Source organism: Sebastes umbrosus, chromosome 5 (assembly GCF_015220745.1).
Source record: "Sebastes umbrosus isolate fSebUmb1 chromosome 5, fSebUmb1.pri, whole genome shotgun sequence".
In the NCBI taxonomy this organism is placed as follows: domain Eukaryota; kingdom Metazoa; phylum Chordata; class Actinopteri; order Perciformes; family Sebastidae; genus Sebastes; species Sebastes umbrosus.
In genome coordinates, this window is record NC_051273.1 from 33,881,812 (window position 1) to 33,899,394 (window position 17,583).

A 17,583-nucleotide genomic window follows, 5' to 3' on the forward strand; every position below is an offset into this window, starting at 1 on the left:
CTCACTGGCACAACACAAACGTAGCGTAGAGAAACGTAAGCCAAATCACACATACGAGTGTGTCTTTTGTGAGAGTCACTTATGGAATACTATAATTTATGGGTCATTAATTAAAGGCCCTTTGTTAATATTTAAGTAGTCTGACTTACAGGATGTAGACTGTGCATATATTAAGGTCTTTATACGTCGCAGGCGTGACGAATAAACATGAAAATGTGATATACTCAAACATGTATGCAGTGTATGCGTCTTGGACTTTTATTGTGAAAGGTAAGAACGGAAGGAGTGAATGTGTCACCGACATCATGTTGCTGTGCTTTAATCCCTCTCATCTCCTGGGTGGAGATAGGTGAGGGGGGGAACAGTAACTTGAATCAGATTGTAATCTGGCCAATGCTGTGGTCCAAATTGTCAGTCTGAGACAGTGAGGGAGGGGACATTTTGCTGGGTACTTGACACAACCAGTGCTGAGCTGCATCTCAAATTAATCTTGTGGTTCCCAGCTTGCAAATGATGTACACCACTTCTATGTGACATCTACTGTTGACCTGCTATCTCCCCCTAAAGACCCCCTGTACGACCCCTAAAAAGACAAAAAGAAATGGGTAGGCAGAATAAGCTTCCAGCATATTGTAATTCAAGTGTTCTGAGAGATAACTAGACTTCTGCTCCTTCTCATGGCTCTGTTTTCAGGCTTTAGAAAATCTAGCCCGTGACGGGAGACTTTGGCCAATCACAGGTCATTTCAGAGAGAAAAGGTTCCTATTGGCTGTGCTAGGTATATCCTCAACTCATCCAAACGTGGCTGAGTGATGAGTGATTGACAGCAGCTCAGAGACGGCAGGCTCCAGATCAGCTCTTACTGCTTGTTTTTCTCCGGTCTGTGAAATCTTGCAGATGCCGTTAGGAGCACCAAAGGACACCGGAGGACACTGAGGGACAGGATTTTTTTCAGATTACCTGTCTCATACTGTCAGGATATAGTGACCGTTATATAAAAATAACTTTTTTTAATCATATTTGCTCCACTGCTGCTTTAACTAATTATCATTAACATGGCAGCAACTCATTAATCTCGGTCCCTTTTCACTCTAAACTAAACCCTGTGTTTTTCTTTCCCTTCATCTTCCGCTCTCTCCTGTTAGAGACAGTTGCTGAGTTGCATTCGTGGCGGGAACTGCCCCGGACCCAACGTCAGCTCGCTGCAGTTGCCTGGAGATGCGAATTTCTTTGCCAACCAACTGGCTGTGCCCACCATGGAGTTTGCCTTCCAGCAGACCAAAGCAGAAGAGGTACGCAAGCCAAAACACCACTTTGTTTTTACTTCCACTGCTCTCATTTTGCCTATTGATGGTCTTCCCTATTTCTGACGAAGCCTCTCGTTACCTCACTTGAATTTTATGCTAATATGTGATCACTGCAAGACACAGTCACACCCTGTTTCTCAGCTGTGGTCGGCTTTATTTGGATAAACTACTGGGTTTGCCATGGGCCATCACTTGTTTATAGTTAGCCCCTTAATTGGCACTGGCTGTTCTAGACCATTTAAAATGGTGCAGCTGGGCCCACATGCAATTTTAAGGGATACCAAAAATATTAAGCACAACTATGACATACCACAGTCTACATGTCTGAGTGTCCCAAATGTGCGTGTGAATGTTTAGCGCTCCTAAGGGCCACGTGGCAGGTAAGGTAGCCTCTGCCATCATGTGTGTGTGTGTGTGTGTGTGTGTGTGTGTGTGTGTGTGTGTGAGAATGGGTGAATGGGTGAATGCTGACTTGTGTTGTAAATCACTATGAGTGATCACTAATGGTACGTGTCCACCGGGGCGTTTTTTATCACGAGGGGACCTGCCACTTCCCAGCATTGGACGTTTGGTGGGCTGCCACTAGACACAACACACTCGGCACCTGACTGGACAAACGCTTTCCCTCCGTGGGCTGCTGCTCCCAGCTTTCAAATCGGAAACAACACAGCGGCTCGTTTGGAAACTTTCTTCTCTTATTTCACGAAAATAGTTCACCGAAATGTGTTTCTGAAAAGGCAAGAGAAAAGAGGCGAGAAATAAGCCGTGCAGTTGCTGAATCTGTCTTGACAACGTTTATTTTACAAGATTCTCGGGAATTTCGAGAGTCGGCGAGTCTCGTCGATTTGTGTCCCAGGCGTAAGACTAGAGAAGTGCTATTCAAGGCAAAAGTGAGCATGGCTCACATACCCCCGCTCACTGCTTGACCCCTACTATAATAGGGCCGAAGGTTTTGCCCCATTGGAAAAATTTCAACATTTTTTGCCACCCTGGAGTTCTAACCCCCAAAAGGCACAACTAGACCACATTGTCAACCATCATACCAAATTTGAAGTTCCTACTAAACACAAGTGTATTCAGTGTTAACATGCATCTTATCACTGCTATGAATAATTACAATTCCCCCTCTGGGGATAAATGTGGGGTGAAAAATGTACAAACATATTTGCTCCCGAACCACCACTGGAAGTAAAACTCCTTCTTGGTGAAGATATACACACACACACACCTGACAGTTAAAGTGTCATCTTTAAAGAACAAGACACCTACAGCCTGCCCCCGCAGTGATTTGTCCAGTTCTGACACACTGGATAGTAACCATCTGCAGCCTATAAACAGAATAGTATTATTTAGATAGAATAAAAGTATTCCAAGATCATATGGATTATGTCTCTATGCAAGCAACACATACACATCACAGAGCTTACAAATTATGCATGCCTCATTTACTTCCATTAAAAATGCAGTATTGATGTTTGTTGTACTGCCTCGGGGTGGAAACACAGAGATTTAGCCTCGGCTAAGTCGGCCCACTCAAATTTGGAACTTCTGGCTAGGACGGCAACTTTGAGCTTAATTAGTGCAAGAGATCTTCATGATGTTTATCCGCCCTCGAGGCATCCTCGCAACCTGAAAATAATAGGTAGTGGAGGGTGAGATCCACAGCACTGGCTTTAGGAGGAAAAAGAGAAACCTAATTGAATTGAAACAGTAGATAAATATGCTCGACTCTGTTAGGGGGAATCTCCTGTTAGCATTAGCTTAATAGTCTTTATACTGAACGGCAGTGTTAAAAATCAGTGGGTAATTCCCTCTATTATTATCTGTCTTTACTGAGACTCCCTTATACAATTTGTATGTGTCGGCTAAACACAACATAAACACTTCTTCATTGACAAATCTTAATTGAAAGAATAGGTCTTCTACAGTAATTAGTACAAACAAAAAAAATGCAACTTTGTCATTTTCATATAAATATGATGAAATGATAAACTAAGGCCATACATTGAAGCATAAGATCAACCAGAACTATGCTAAAAAACATAGCTTTTTATCTCCCACTCATTCAGCAGTGGCTCATTGGTCATAACTCTTACTATAACAGTTAAGACACTCAAATACTGACATATTGTCAATAAGAAAAAATAAATTACAAAAATAAAATGACAAATGTATGTCATGTTAATGTAATGTTCCATCTTAAGGCTGTTGGTAAATCCTCAACTGCTGCTTATGCTAGTTTCTACAGGGCAGGCACAACAGACTCAAATTCACACATGAAGGCTCACGCACTTTGACCATATGCTTTAATTCTGTATTGTTTATGATGGAGTGTGGTCGTATATGCAGCGATAAACACTCTTCTAGCATTACATATTACTTTGGCACAGTGTGAATCTGCAGTGGGAGACTGTCTGAATGCTGTGGGGGGAACGGACTCTCTGTCCAGTCTGCTTTTGTTTCGCTCCGCTGATCGACACATTCGGGTGATGCCGTCGTAATTAACTCTTTCAAGTGTCCACGTATAAACCCGACTTCAGTTGAACAGTGTGGGCGTACAGTTTGACACAAATCGTTGTCAGTTTAGCTTGACTATCACAAGCTACTGGGCCGCTACAGCGCTGCTACCATTCCTGGTGCGCTGCCAAAACTTTCCGAGTAAAAGTCACACTCTAGAGTTTCTGTTCCGCGCGCGCGAGTAGTAGACGTAAACAGCTGTTTGGGTAACGGCGTACCGAAAGGATGTCGCGGACTGAACCGAACATCCTGTATCGGATCAAATACACAAACCGTTCCACCCCTGGTATTTACCAATTGTTTTAAATTGCTTAGCTACTAATAGTGCCACATGTTACATGTATTATATTGTATGCAGCGATGATGCAACCCGCCGTGGGCTTAGTTTTATTTGTTTTATTAGCTCTTTTTGCGAGGGGCACTGTAAAAAAATAAAATTCCATTTTAACCCCTTGTTAACTTGCAGTAACACCAAATACAATGTCACAATATGAACATATGTCCTTCACCTATAACTTTAAATGAGTGAATAAATAAATAAAGACACCATTTGTGTGGAGAAAAAATGACTTAATGTTTGCCAAAACTGCCAAAATATTTGAATAGCCTCATTCTCATCAAATAAATAGATAATAAATCTCTCTTTCAACGGACTCCATGCGCATGTCATCTTGAACGTTTTGGGATTGATTTTAAGATTTGAACTTTGCGGTTGTGTGTTGCTCAACTGTTTAAATGGGCCGTGTAAATGAGCTTTATAAATAAATCTGGATTCAGATTTTGAACGGCATCTCCTGGGCAACTTAGAACATCTGTGGAGCAGTTCTAAATATGGGGGGGGTAATTTCCTAAGTTAAAAAAGTTGATAAAATACTTTTACATCCTCCAGGCCCTAAAAGTAGGACCAAACGTACATCACTCTGATCATTTCTGGCCAGTTTGAACAGATTATCTCCTCTCAGACGCTTGTTAAATATATGCCCGGGTATATATCTTAGATGATGAACTCAACTGGGAGCAGAAAGGTCAAACATCCTGTAGGCATAAAGCAAGAGCGCTGACCTGCATGCATTATCACATTAAGAGAACTTTCCCTCCTCCTTGACAACACTCTCCTCTCCTCCTCTTGAGCTACTTAATGACGTAAAGTTACATTCTCACAGTGGGCCCATGTTCTCACCTGGCGTTAACATGTGATCCCCTCACAAGTGGTCAGCTCTATGTTCGGTGTGACTGCACCCAAGATGCATTGAATTTGAACCATTCAAAGGTGGTCTGGGCCACATTCTTTTAGCAGTGTGTACGTGAATGTGTCCTGGGTTACATTGAAGGACCGCCTACTCAACTGACCTGTGTGTGCTTGTGTAGCCGAGGGTTACATTATGCCTATGCTTTATGAAGGTAATATAATGACGGCAAACACTTAATTGCTCCCACGTTGTCAACAGCAGCGCATTACAGCTCCACTCTTTCCGTTCTGTCATGACCTTTCACAATTAAAACCCGACATACACTGCACCGAAAGGCAACCGAACAAAAATAGCTTAATGCACATGTATAGTTCTATAGCTTAATGGCTTGTCAGTGATGTGTCTGTGTTTTTGTCAAGGTGCTCTACACAGATCTGACACCTACCTGCCCGCCCACTCTCAGCCCTGGCTCTCTGGAGCTCTGTGCGGTGCCGTTGACCTGGCAAAGGGTGGCAGTACGGAAGTCCCCGGGCAAGGTCCGAAATTAAAGGCCGTGTAAAGGAAATTCAGAGTTTTGTCTTTAAACACTTTATAAATGTTGGAAAATAATGACTGAAAACATGTGCAAAGACTGTGAACATTGTAGTACTGGATGGTGGAGTTAGACTGTTAAACTGTTTTTAGGCGGGGCTGAAATCATGGCTCGATGAAACACTGGAGTCATCCTTAACATAACCCCACCCATCTTCACAAACGTGTTTTTTGAAAGGCAAAATACAAACCCAGAACAATATCAAAGGTTATGTCAGTTAGCTCAGTCGGTAGAGCATGAGTTTCATATTGACATGATCGTGAGTGCAAGACCCACTATTGGCATTTTCATCACTGCTGCAAACAGAAATAGGTTACATGTTTATTTGCATATAGAGCGGGGAAGTGAGATCCGTTCTCAAGTGGTCACTTAAGACGCATATGGAGATGCATTCTAACGCCTGGCGTGAACTGACGTAGTTAGAGCTGTTCACTTGTGATCAGATCACCCAAGACCTACAGTATGTTAATGCATGTAGAGACAGTTGTGTATCAGAAGTGTCTGGCAATGTATTATTCACTGACTAAAATAGTCATATGTTTTTTTATAATTTCCCAGCCTTTGTGGGTGAATTATGTTACTGCAGTGGTTTCCTGTTTGTAGCGAGTGCACTGTGTGGGCTGACAAGTGAGTTTTGAAAGTCAGATGTCTTTGCCCATAGCAGCATAATCATTAATACAACTTATTTTGTCAGTTTTGTGTTGTTTAGGTCGAAACAAATGCCTCAAATTGATCTCGAAAAATGCCAACATCATTGTCAGTTTGTGAAATGTTCAGCCTCTAATTCCACTCAGTTATTTTTAACAGTTGTATCTGTCATAGTTTTTATCAGTCATATATTGTATTCGTCATATCTCTCTATTTTTTCTCCCACACGCTGAACACAGATTGTGGCCTGCTCTTTGGTTTTCCCAGCATGACACATTATCAGTGCTGTCACAGCGAATGGCCCTTATTTTAAGGAGGAGGCAGTAGAGCTGTGATACTGATTTCCACATTCTCTCCAAACCTGTGCAGACTATAGCATTTGTGCAGTGGTGGACAGTGACTGTAGAAACTGTATTTAAGTAACATTTTGTGGTACTTTACTTGAGTATATCCATTTCATGTTGCTTTATTCCTATTCGTCCTATGCCTTCCTATTCTTTATTACCATTTTACATGAAAACACATTTTAGCTTATAAAGTACAACACATTGTTAAAGGGGACATATCGTGCTCATTTTCAGGTTCATCTTTGTATTTTGGGTTTCTACTAGAACATGTTTACATGCTTTAATGTTCAAAAAACACATTATTTTCCTCATACTGTCTGTCTGAATATACCTGTATTCACGCTCTATCAGAAACGCTCCGTTTTAGCGCATTTCAACGGAATGGCAATGGAATTGCGTTGCTAGGCAACAGTTTGGGTCCATGTTTACTTCCTGTCAGCTGATGTCATTCACATACACTGCAACAGGAAATAAACTGGGACACATTTACAATGTTTACGTTTAAAATTGTGAAATGGTCTAAATATTGTATATTTGTGACATCACAGATGGACAGAAATCCTAACGGCTTGTTTCAAAACGCACATTTTCTGACTACGGGCTGTGTGTATTTCTCCATGGATAGAGTGTTTTGATACTTTTACAGTATTTCCTTATCACTTAAACCTGCTTTATAATATAAAAGACATGAAAATCTCACTTTTTACAATATGGGAGCTTTAAGATCAAACCAGTGGTTCCCAACCATTTGGCTTGTGACCCCTTACAAAATACAGTGTCTTCAGTTTCAGATGTCTATGAGTTGTTAGCAGTTCGATCAACGAGACATTTCCCCTCTAAACTTCTTAGTTGGTTTCATTTCAATAAATGTTTGAGGCATGAAGATGTAAAATGATTAAATCCATTATTTCACAAACAAGAAAACAGATTTGTGTAGCTGAAAGTTTTCTTCTTTCCTACCTTACGACCATTTATCTTGTGACCGTAAGTTAGTTGAATCCAGTGGTTCCCAACCTAGAGGTCTTGTAAGTGTTTATTACCTCCGCCAAGGCCGAAGGCCTAGGAAGGAGGTTATGTTTTCAACGGCGTTGGTTTGTCCGTTTGCAGGATTACTCCAAAAATCTGCGATGGATTTGAATGAAATTTTTTGGAGGGTTGGGGTGTGGCACGATGAACAATCCATTAGATTTTGGTGCCGATCCAGATCATGATCCGGCTTTGGGAATTTTTTTGAATAACTCCGCTCAATAACACCACAGGCTTTAAGACATGCGCAGTGTAACTGATAACGCGTCACCCTGTCTCTTTCTTTCTGCCTGCAGAGAGAGGGACAGAGAGAGAGCGGGGGGGGGCACCTGTAGATTCGGCGTTTTTCACATTAAACTCTGTGAAATTACATTTGAGTTTGGCCAAAGCACACTTGGTGATTGTTGAAAGAGTAAAGTCGACGGTTTAGGTGAGTTTTACTGTTTCTGTCCAGTTTGAATGAAGTGTTTTATGACGCTCCGCTACGTACAGCTGATCTCAACATAAACAAAAATACACTTGGATGATGGCGCAAGCTGAATAGGGGGGGGGGGGGGGGCAATCATACTCGGGCAGCTTGGTGGAGGTGGTCTGCGCTCTCTGAGTGCCATTCTAGTATAGTAGTTAAAACTAGCTCCACCTCCAGCTTCAACAGTACTTTCCTGCAATACTTTTACTTTTGATGCATTATTTTGCTGATTATACATCTGTACTTTAATTTAAGTAGGATTCTTCCACCACTGCATTTTGGGTATCATGGAAGTAGATGTTCGTGGAGCATGGTGAGGGAAAGTGGCTACGTCAAAAAGGCCAATCATTCAAAGACAAAAGTAAAGCGTAATGCTTGCACCAAAGCGAAGCATTGGACCATGGGTTGGAGGAAGGAAGCAGTAGTTCCCTCCACTGCCCTGTAGGTCAGCACCAGAGTTTTGAGCTGGATGGGAGCTGCACCAGGGAGCGGATGTAGTGAGCGAAGAAGAGGAGTGGCGTGGGAAAACTTAGTGAAGTGGAATACCAGGCAGACAGAAGCTATCCAGACTAGCTGCAGAGGTCTGGTGGCAGGGGGCTCCGGCAAGGAGAAGGTCGCAGCCGTCCATTTGGGAGTTACGTCTCTATGCCGGTGAGGAAAGGACAAATCCTGTCCTTGTCCTGGGTCACACACAGGTTCCAGTAGGAGTTGGCATCGCCTCAACATTATTAATAGTGATGGACAGGTCTCGGTGTGGACATCCTTTCGCCCCAAAGGAATGCAGCTCAGACAGCCACTCCGAGATATCTGCCAGGCAAGCAGTGATGTGTACCTTCACCTGAATGTGAAATGAGGGTATAACAAGAATAGTTGTTGCCGTCTTCAGCAAAGCAGTGGTAGGAGAAGCCGTGCAAGTGTAATTTAATTTATGATAGTTTCTCTGTATACTCTCATGGGGGGGATGAGAGGAAGAAATGCTTCTTCAAGAAATCATATTATTGTCATAAAGCTGAAGTAGGCGAGATTGGAGCAAATATGATTAAAAAAAAGTTATTTTTAAAAAACGGTCGCAATATCGTGACAGTAGTACATGAAACAGGTAATCTGAAAAAAATCATGTTCCTCTGTGTCCTCCAATGCTCCTAACAGCATCTGCAAGATTTCACAAACCGGAGGAAAACAAGCAGTAAGAGCTGATCTGAGGTCTGCTGTCCAGCTGCCGTCTATGAGAGCCAGCTGTCAATCACTCGGGAACTCCGGTCAAACTAGGCAGCGCTGATCAAATATGAATCAATATTATGTTACGTTAATGCCTATTTCTCTCCTCAAATGTTTTCAGAATCATATTGTAGTGATGATCCAAGTTCCAGTCACATGAAAGGAGCACAGCCAATAGGAACGCTCTCTCAATGAAATGACCTGTGATTGGTCAAAGTCTCCCGTCACAGGCTAGATTTTCCTAAAGTCTGAAAACAGAGCCATGAGGAGGAACAGAAGTCTAGTTATCTCTCAGAACACTTGAATTACAATATGCTGAAAGGTTATTATGGAATTTTTGCCCAATGATGCCAAAAATATACTGCCTACTGACACTTTAAGGACACGTCGTGAAACACAGACTTTTCTCAGGACCTTTATCAAGGACAAATTTAAGAACAAACTTAGGAAGATATTGTTCTCAGCTGTATTGAGACTGATTGGAGAAGACACCGGAGAGCGTACTGAACTCATTTAGGTAATCTATTGAAGCAGCCACATATGGACCATACCACGCAAAGGCAACTTCTGCATCTGTGATCCAGCATTGTTCAATATTCCAAACAGACCACTCTATGTGATCTACTGTGTGTGTAATCTTATTCATTCATCCTCATATGTCCAATAAACAGAGTTGTGATGCTGGTAATGTGTTGGGGAAATCACCAGATGTTGTGTAGCAGGAGTGTGGTTCGTTAAACATTTGTTTCCTCGTTTAGCATCTGTTTCTCCTCTCGCTACATGAAAGTTCTCCTCTGTGCAGTCATAATGATCCCCAACACTGTCCTGTGATTATTCACCCCCTGCAATAATTTTGCAAAGTTTGTTTTAGAAAAGTTTGCGCAGTTATTTTAAGATGGCTCAGGCATCACAACAGTGTTAATTTGCATTGGAGAGTGGAAGTGGATCAAAGTTTGTTGTTTGGGAGATGAGGATGATCTGCTAATTTATTTAAACCTGTTTTCTGAAAGAAAGAAAACAATTGAAAGAAGCACAATATGAAAGAATGGCATGACCATAATTAAAGTTGGCCAGGTGAGCAATATAACCATCATATCATTATAATAGGCAGTATATTTCTGGCATCATTGCCAAAAATAGCATGATAACCTTTCAGCAAATTGTAATTCAAGTGTTCTGAGAGAAAACTAGATTTCTGCTGCTCCTCATGGCTCTGTTTTCAGGCTTTAGAAAATCTAGCCCGTGACGGGAGACTTTGACCAATCACAGGTAATTTCATTTAGAAAGCGTTCCTATTGGCTGTGCTCCGGTCATGTGACCGGAACTTGGCGTTCCTTCACCAGGTTTCTCAATGGTGGCGGCGTCACAAACGTTCTCATTTTACAGCTAAACCGTGCACTACAAGATGATTCTGAAAACATTTGAGGAGAGAAATAGACATTAACGTAACAGAATATTGATTCATATTTGATCAGCGCTGCCTAGTTTGACCGTTTGACCGGAGTTCCCGAGTGATTGACAGCTGGCTCTCATAGACGGCAGATGGACAGCAGACCTCAGATCAGCTCTTTCTGCTTGTTTTCTTCCGGTCTGTGAAATCTTGCAGATGCCGTTAGGAGCAACGGAGGACACCGGAGGCACATGATTGTTTTCAGGTTACCTGTTTCATGTACTACTGTCACGATACAGCGACCGTTTTTATAGAAATAACTTTTTTTTTCAATCTCGCCTACTTCAGCTTTAACTTCAACAGTGTCGGCATACAGTTTGACAGAAACTGTTGTCCATTTAGCTTGATTAACCCGGCTAACCGGGCTAAACCAACTATGCTACAAGGGCGATTTCATAATTGGTATGCTTGATCCTTACCATGACGTGTACGATTGTCCCCCCTCCCCACTTCCCCGCCGTTCAGCTTTCACAATAGTAAAGTTGTTCCGTACCCAAGTACACTTGCGTCATCATCCACGTGTATTTGTTTATGTTGAGATCAGCTGTTCTAGTGGTGGACCATTGTAAAACGCTTCATTCAAACTTGACAGAAACAAAATAAAACTCACCAAAACAGTCGTCATTAATCCTCGGATCAGCTCTTACTACTTGTTTTCCTCTGGTCTGTGATATCTTGCAGATGCCGTTAGGAGCACTGTAGGACACCGGAGGACACAGAGGCACATGATTTTTTTTCAGGTTACCTGTTTCGTGTACTGCTGTCACGACATAGCGATCGTTTTATAAAAAAAACTTTTTTTAATCATATTTGCTCCAATCTCGCCTACTACAGCTTTAATTGTGATGTAACACAATACACTTGAAAAACTCCCATCAATGCATCTTTCTGCACCACTGTGCACAGAAATCTGGAAATAAAATTCCATCCTGTCGGTGCCACGCGTGGGAGTTGTCTCTGACATATGTCATCGAAGCGGTTATATTGGCTTTGGGGAGCTGGAAAAGAACTCAGACAGGCCGGTGAGGTGTGAGAAGAATATTTGACATCCTGTCATCTTTGCTGCTCCTTGGTTCAGGGCCACATGCACACGCAGGTTCAGGTGGGGGGAGCAAAGGAGTCATAGAGCCAGAGAGATCTTTATCTTGACTTTTGGCATGTACTCTGTTAAGAACGTAGGCCATTACTGCAACTCCCTCCGGAAAATTATAGTCCTCCCAAAAATGTAAGGTTCAGGGGTCGATTTACAACCGTTGCGTACGCACAAAATAAATATGCAAACGTAACGCCCCTTCCCACACAAAAATTGTCGCAAAAAGATTTATTTTCTTCCTCTCAGTTGCTGGGATTCACCGTAAAGATCCGTTGATCAGCAGGCTTGTTTATATGCAGAGACATTCGTGAGTTGCTTTGAATCGACCATTTATGGTTGAATGTGGGCGTGTAGAGGGCGGGATGTGAGGTTGGCCCACGTGCGGACAATTCCGAGTTGATTTGGGAATTATAAAAGGAAATTGCATGCTGGCAGGCGTACGCACGGTTTTATAAATCAGAATATTTTTTTGCCGTACGTATATTTCCTCTTTGGTACATACGCAAACATTTAGTGTGGATCCTGTGCACTGTTTTATTACCAGGGCTGTAACATTTTCTGCCTCCTGCCCTCTGTAACATATTTAAACTTCTCTTACAGCCCGGACACACCAGGGACATCAGGAGTGCGTGGCGGCTGCGTTATCTGTTGTTTTTAATTTCAGCGTCCGTGTTAACAGGTGCGTGTTAACAGGTGCGTGTTAACAGGTGCGTGTCACGCGCGTCTCAGCTGCGTCTCTTCTAGAGGATAGAGGTCTTGCCTATTTTTGACGCGTGCCGCACGCGTCTCACAGCAGCAACAGACAGTGAAGGAGATCTATTGACTGTTTATTGACATCATACCAGCAAGATTACTACAGTTTTGATGTCTATCTGTAGAATATGTTACGGAGATTAAAAAAAAAGTAAAGACTTATTTCACAAATCAACACTTCTTGCTTTCATTTAGAAATAAAAGCCCTCAAGCGTTTTTTCTGTGGACATAATTCCTTCATTTGTTAACACGAGGCTTTTATTCTGAAATATATACCGGACAGTGTTCTACAACATGGAGTGACTTGGAGAGCTCCATGAATGAATATAGTACGGAGTTTTAATTGTGGATTATTACTATTATTTACAAATTCCCACACGTTTCTTAACCTTTGTCAGTCTAAAATAAATATAAATTATATTTATAACTAAATGAAATGGCCATTAAAAAGCAAACTGTATGTAGAAAGAAAGGGCTGACAGCAGCAGCTGACACGCAGCTGAAATGCAGCTGGTGTGAACGCCCGAAGCGTGAATCACGCAGCCAGCACGCCACGCAGCCGCCACGCGCTCCTGACGTTCCTGGTGTGTCCCAGGCTCTCATGTCTGAAACATAGCAGAGCAGATGAAACAGCTCTGAAAAAATGACTGGTATCAGTTGATCTGTCTGCCGCAACAACAACAACAACAACAACAAATTGTGCTTTGCTGGTTTAGTTTCTTCTTTAACTACGTAGGCAACAGCTGTAATTATCTCAGTGTGGATTTTAACCCGTCTGCCAGTGTTTGACAGGCTGTAATACCAAATCTTTGTGTTGTGTTCAAACAAAAGGAAGCTCCAAATAATTGCTTCCATTATTTGACTCCTTCCCCTCATTGAGCTCTCTGTGACAGAAGACAACACAGTTAATCAGCCTCTTCAGTGTGTTCTCGGTTTGTCCCACTTGTGCATTTTCTCTCCCTTCTGTCGGTTCAGTCAGAAGTCCACCCTGCAGTTCTAAATTGCTGCTGCCCTCAGATGTTCACGCTGTAACCTCATGTATTGTAGCTGCCTTGCTGTGACAAGTTGTGGTTTGTGATACCTGTTGAGACCCCATGACACATTCTCTGTCGCGAAAGGCAAAGGTTCTAGTAGCCTTAGTTTTTATTGTTCACAACAGTTTCAAGTCATTTTAACAGAATACAGAAGCTAAACGAGTTGTCTTACGCCCGGGACACACAGGGAACGCCAGGAACGTGTGCCGGCTGCGTGGCGTGGTGGCTGCGTGATTCACGCGTCGGGTGTTCACACAAGCTGCGTTTCAGCTGCGTTTCAGCTGCGTGTCTGCTGCGTTTCTGCTGCTGTCAGCCCTTTCTTTCTAAATAGAGTTTGCCTTTTAATGGCTATTTCATTTCATTATAAATATCATTTATATTTATTTTAGACAGAGAAAGGTTAAGAAACGTGTGGTAATTTGTAAATAATAGTAATAATTGACAATTAAAACAATGTCACATGCATAAGAAAACAACAAAGAACATTTAACTTTAAAGACATTTTGAAACTATAACAAGTCTAAGTGGAAAAAAATACATTTGTATTAATGTACCACCCGGTTACATATACAACGAATTTCTACAAAATACATGTATTTGGTAAATAGTGAATGGACTTGCATTTATATTGCGCCTTTCTAGTCTTCCGACCACTCAAAGCGTTTTACACTACAGGTCAGCATTCACCCATTCACACACACACACACACATTCAAACACTAATGGCAGAGGCTGCCATGCAAGGAGCCAACCTGCCCATCAGGATCTAATCTAAATACTCATTCACACACCAATGGCTCAGCCGTCAGGAGCAATTTGGGGTTCAGTATCTTGCCAAAGGACACTTGCAGAAGGGATTATGTTTTCATAATAAGGAAATGTTCAACATATCTGTTTAAGGATATGTTGACTCTAAATATATCATTAAAATGTTCACTGGGTGTTCGGATCAATATTCATGCTGTGATCAGTGGTCTCTATAAAGGCCGATCAGATTTGAAAAGGGACAATGTCCATGAATCACATTTAAACAAATGTAAATGTACCTGAGTTAACTGAGAGTCGAGTTTTCATGATCAGAATCAGAATCAGAATCAGAAAGGTGTTTATTGCCAGGTGTAAGAGGTATACACTAGGAATTTTCTTTGGCATTGTTGGTGCAAGACAAACTGTATAATAACAAAAGAATAGATAAAAACGTTAGAATAAAATAATAAAAATGTACAATTTACAAATTACAAATAAGCTATAAACATGATATAAAGATAGTGCAAATATTGAGAGAGGGGGGAGAGTCAGTGTCGGCGGGGTGGGGGGGGGGGGCAGTAGTGTGTATGTGAGGGAGAGACAGTCACAGGGGGGCGGATGGGCTGTTGGAGAGCCCCACTGCCATGGGGAAGAAACTGTTTTTGTGGCGTGAGGTTTTGGTCCTGATGGACCTTAACCTCCTGCCAGATGGCAGAGTCTGAAATAGATGATGTCCAGGATGGGAGGGGTCGGCCACAATCTTCACAATCTTCACAATCTTCACAATCTTCCCTATCCATCCTATAATCATAAAAAATGGCATACATTAGTTAAGAACAAATATTAAAAAAAACATATACAATACAGTTACGTAAAATGAGTGGACAAAATCCAAGAACCAATACAGTCATGTTAAAGGGGGATTAAAATAGCATCAGTGCCAACGTTGTTCTCAACAAGCCATTTCTTGACATTACATTTCAATGAATAATGAATAATACGACGGGGACTCTTAATTGATTGCAGTACTGAAGTCCATTGATGTGATGCTCTGAAGGAATAGATGGCCTGGCTAAATGCAGAGTGGGAGTTGTGCAGTCCCCCCCCACACCCACTAGCTGCCCATATTCTGTAGTAGCTCTGTTTGCGGTAGATTTGAAGTTGATGAGACCAGACAGATAAGGAGGAGCTAACCGTGAATAATGACCGGGCGGCTGTGGCTCAGGGGTAGAACGGGTCGCCCACCAATCGGAAGGTCAGCGGTTCGATCCTCCTCCAGTCCGCATGTGGAAGTGTCCTTTGGCAAGACACTTAACCCCAAATTGCTCCTGAAGGCTGAACCATCGGTGTGTGAATGAGTGTTTAGATTTGATCCTGATGGGCAGCTTGGCACCTTGAATGTCAGCCTCTGCCATCAGTGTATGAATGTGTGTGTGAATGAGTGAATGCTGACATGTAGTGTAAAGTGCTTTGAGTGATCGGAAGACTAGAAAAGCGCTATATAAATGAAAGTACATTACTATTACCATCACCTGCAGGGTTAGTTGGCTGACCACTGTAGATGTTGAGCTAACTGCTAACACTATTTTCACAACCAGTGCCAACATTCAGCGCCAATGCAGGAAATAGCGATGCAGAAAGTTGGGGTGTGGAGGCTGGGGTGAGAATTACTGTGATCAGCTTGTTTACTGGTGCTAACTGAGAGTTAGCAAGCTGGCGTATTGCTCTGACTCTACCTATCTGGCGTGGAGAGGAGGTTGTGTTGCTCTGGCTCTACCTATCTGGCGTGGAGAGGAGGTAGTGTTGCTCTGGCTCTACCTATCTGACGTGGAGAGGAGGTCGTGTTGCTCGAGCTCTATCTATCTGGCGTGGAGAGGAGGTTGCGTTGCTCGGACTCTACCTGTTTGGCGTGGAGAGGAGGTTGTGTTGCTCTGGCTCTACCTATCTGGCGTGGAGAGGAGGTAGTGTTGCTCTGGCTCTACCTATCTGACGTGGAGAGGAGGTCGTGTTGCTCGAGCTCTATCTATCTGGCGTGGAGAGGAGGTTGCGTTGCTCGGACTCTACCTGTTTGGCGTGGAGAGGAGGTTGTGTTGCTCTGACTCTACCTATTTGGCGTTGAGAGGAGGTTTTGTTGCTCTGACTCTACCTGTTTGGCGTAGAGAGGAGGTTTTGTTGCTCTGGCTCTACCTGTTTTGCGTAGAGAGGAGGTTGTGTTGCTCTGGCTCTACCTGTTTGGCGTGGAGAAAAGGTTTTGTTGCTCTGGCTCTATCTGTTTGGCAACGCCTGGAAGCTGCTTGACATCCTCCTGGATCCACCTTCTCACATATGTTCACATTATATGTATTATTGTTTGTCATATAGATTGTCTATGTTGTATTTTCATTATGTTGTTACTCTGTACACACGACATCTATTGCACGTCTGTCCATCCTGGAAGGGGGATCCCTCCTCTGTTGCTCTTCCTGAGGTTTCTTCCATTTTTTTCTCCCTGTTAAAAGGGTTTGTTTGGTTCAGTTTTTCCTTATCTGATGAGAGGGTCGTACTGTAAATGACAGAGGGTGTCGTATCCTGTACAGATTGTAAAGCCCCATGAGGCAAATTTGTGATTTTGGCCTATACAAGTAAAATTGACTTGACTTGACTAGCTCTGAGAGCTTTTGTGACCGACTACCACTAGCATGGTCCCAGCAGTCTCAAGTTCATAGAGACACATATTTCGCAGCGGTGCGTGGATGTATTTTGCTGTGCTGCTATTCGGTGTGACCTGTGTGAAGTATTGCTTACAGAGATGTTTTCCAGCCCCTCAGCGTAATCAAGCAATTCCCCAGCTTTCTGCTGAACAAGTGGCAGTGGAGTGGAAAGTATGATATTACACATGCATCCGTAAACATGTCATTTAACGCATATTTGAAAAGCTGCTTTGAATTTGGCAGTGATTTTCTCACACCGTGTTATCCAGGAGCACATCGGGTCTAAATTTATTATTGGCTCTTGCAGCAGAAATACCATTTTATTACACCAATTTACTGTGGCATTTTGTCCATTTTAAATGTTCCTCAGCTTGCATGTTGGGGCTGTAAAACACAGTATATGGCATCTTGTTAAGTGGCAGTAGAGATCTGGATACCTGAAGCTGATGAGGAGTGATAGAAGGATATTACATCTGCATCCAGCTCTCCCCTGCACAGCTGTC

The 17,583-nt window shown here is 42.5% G+C and overlaps 1 protein-coding gene across 1 annotated transcript in view; it reads left to right on the forward strand.

Moving 5' to 3' along the window:
* Positions 1-17,583, forward strand: part of LOC119488138 (inactive N-acetylated-alpha-linked acidic dipeptidase-like protein 2) — a 341,328-nt gene that overhangs the window by 205,623 nt on the left and 118,122 nt on the right. The window contains 1 exon segment of the mRNA XM_037769477.1: positions 1,146-1,292. Within this exon segment, the coding sequence (XP_037625405.1) occupies positions 1,146-1,292 (147 nt within the window).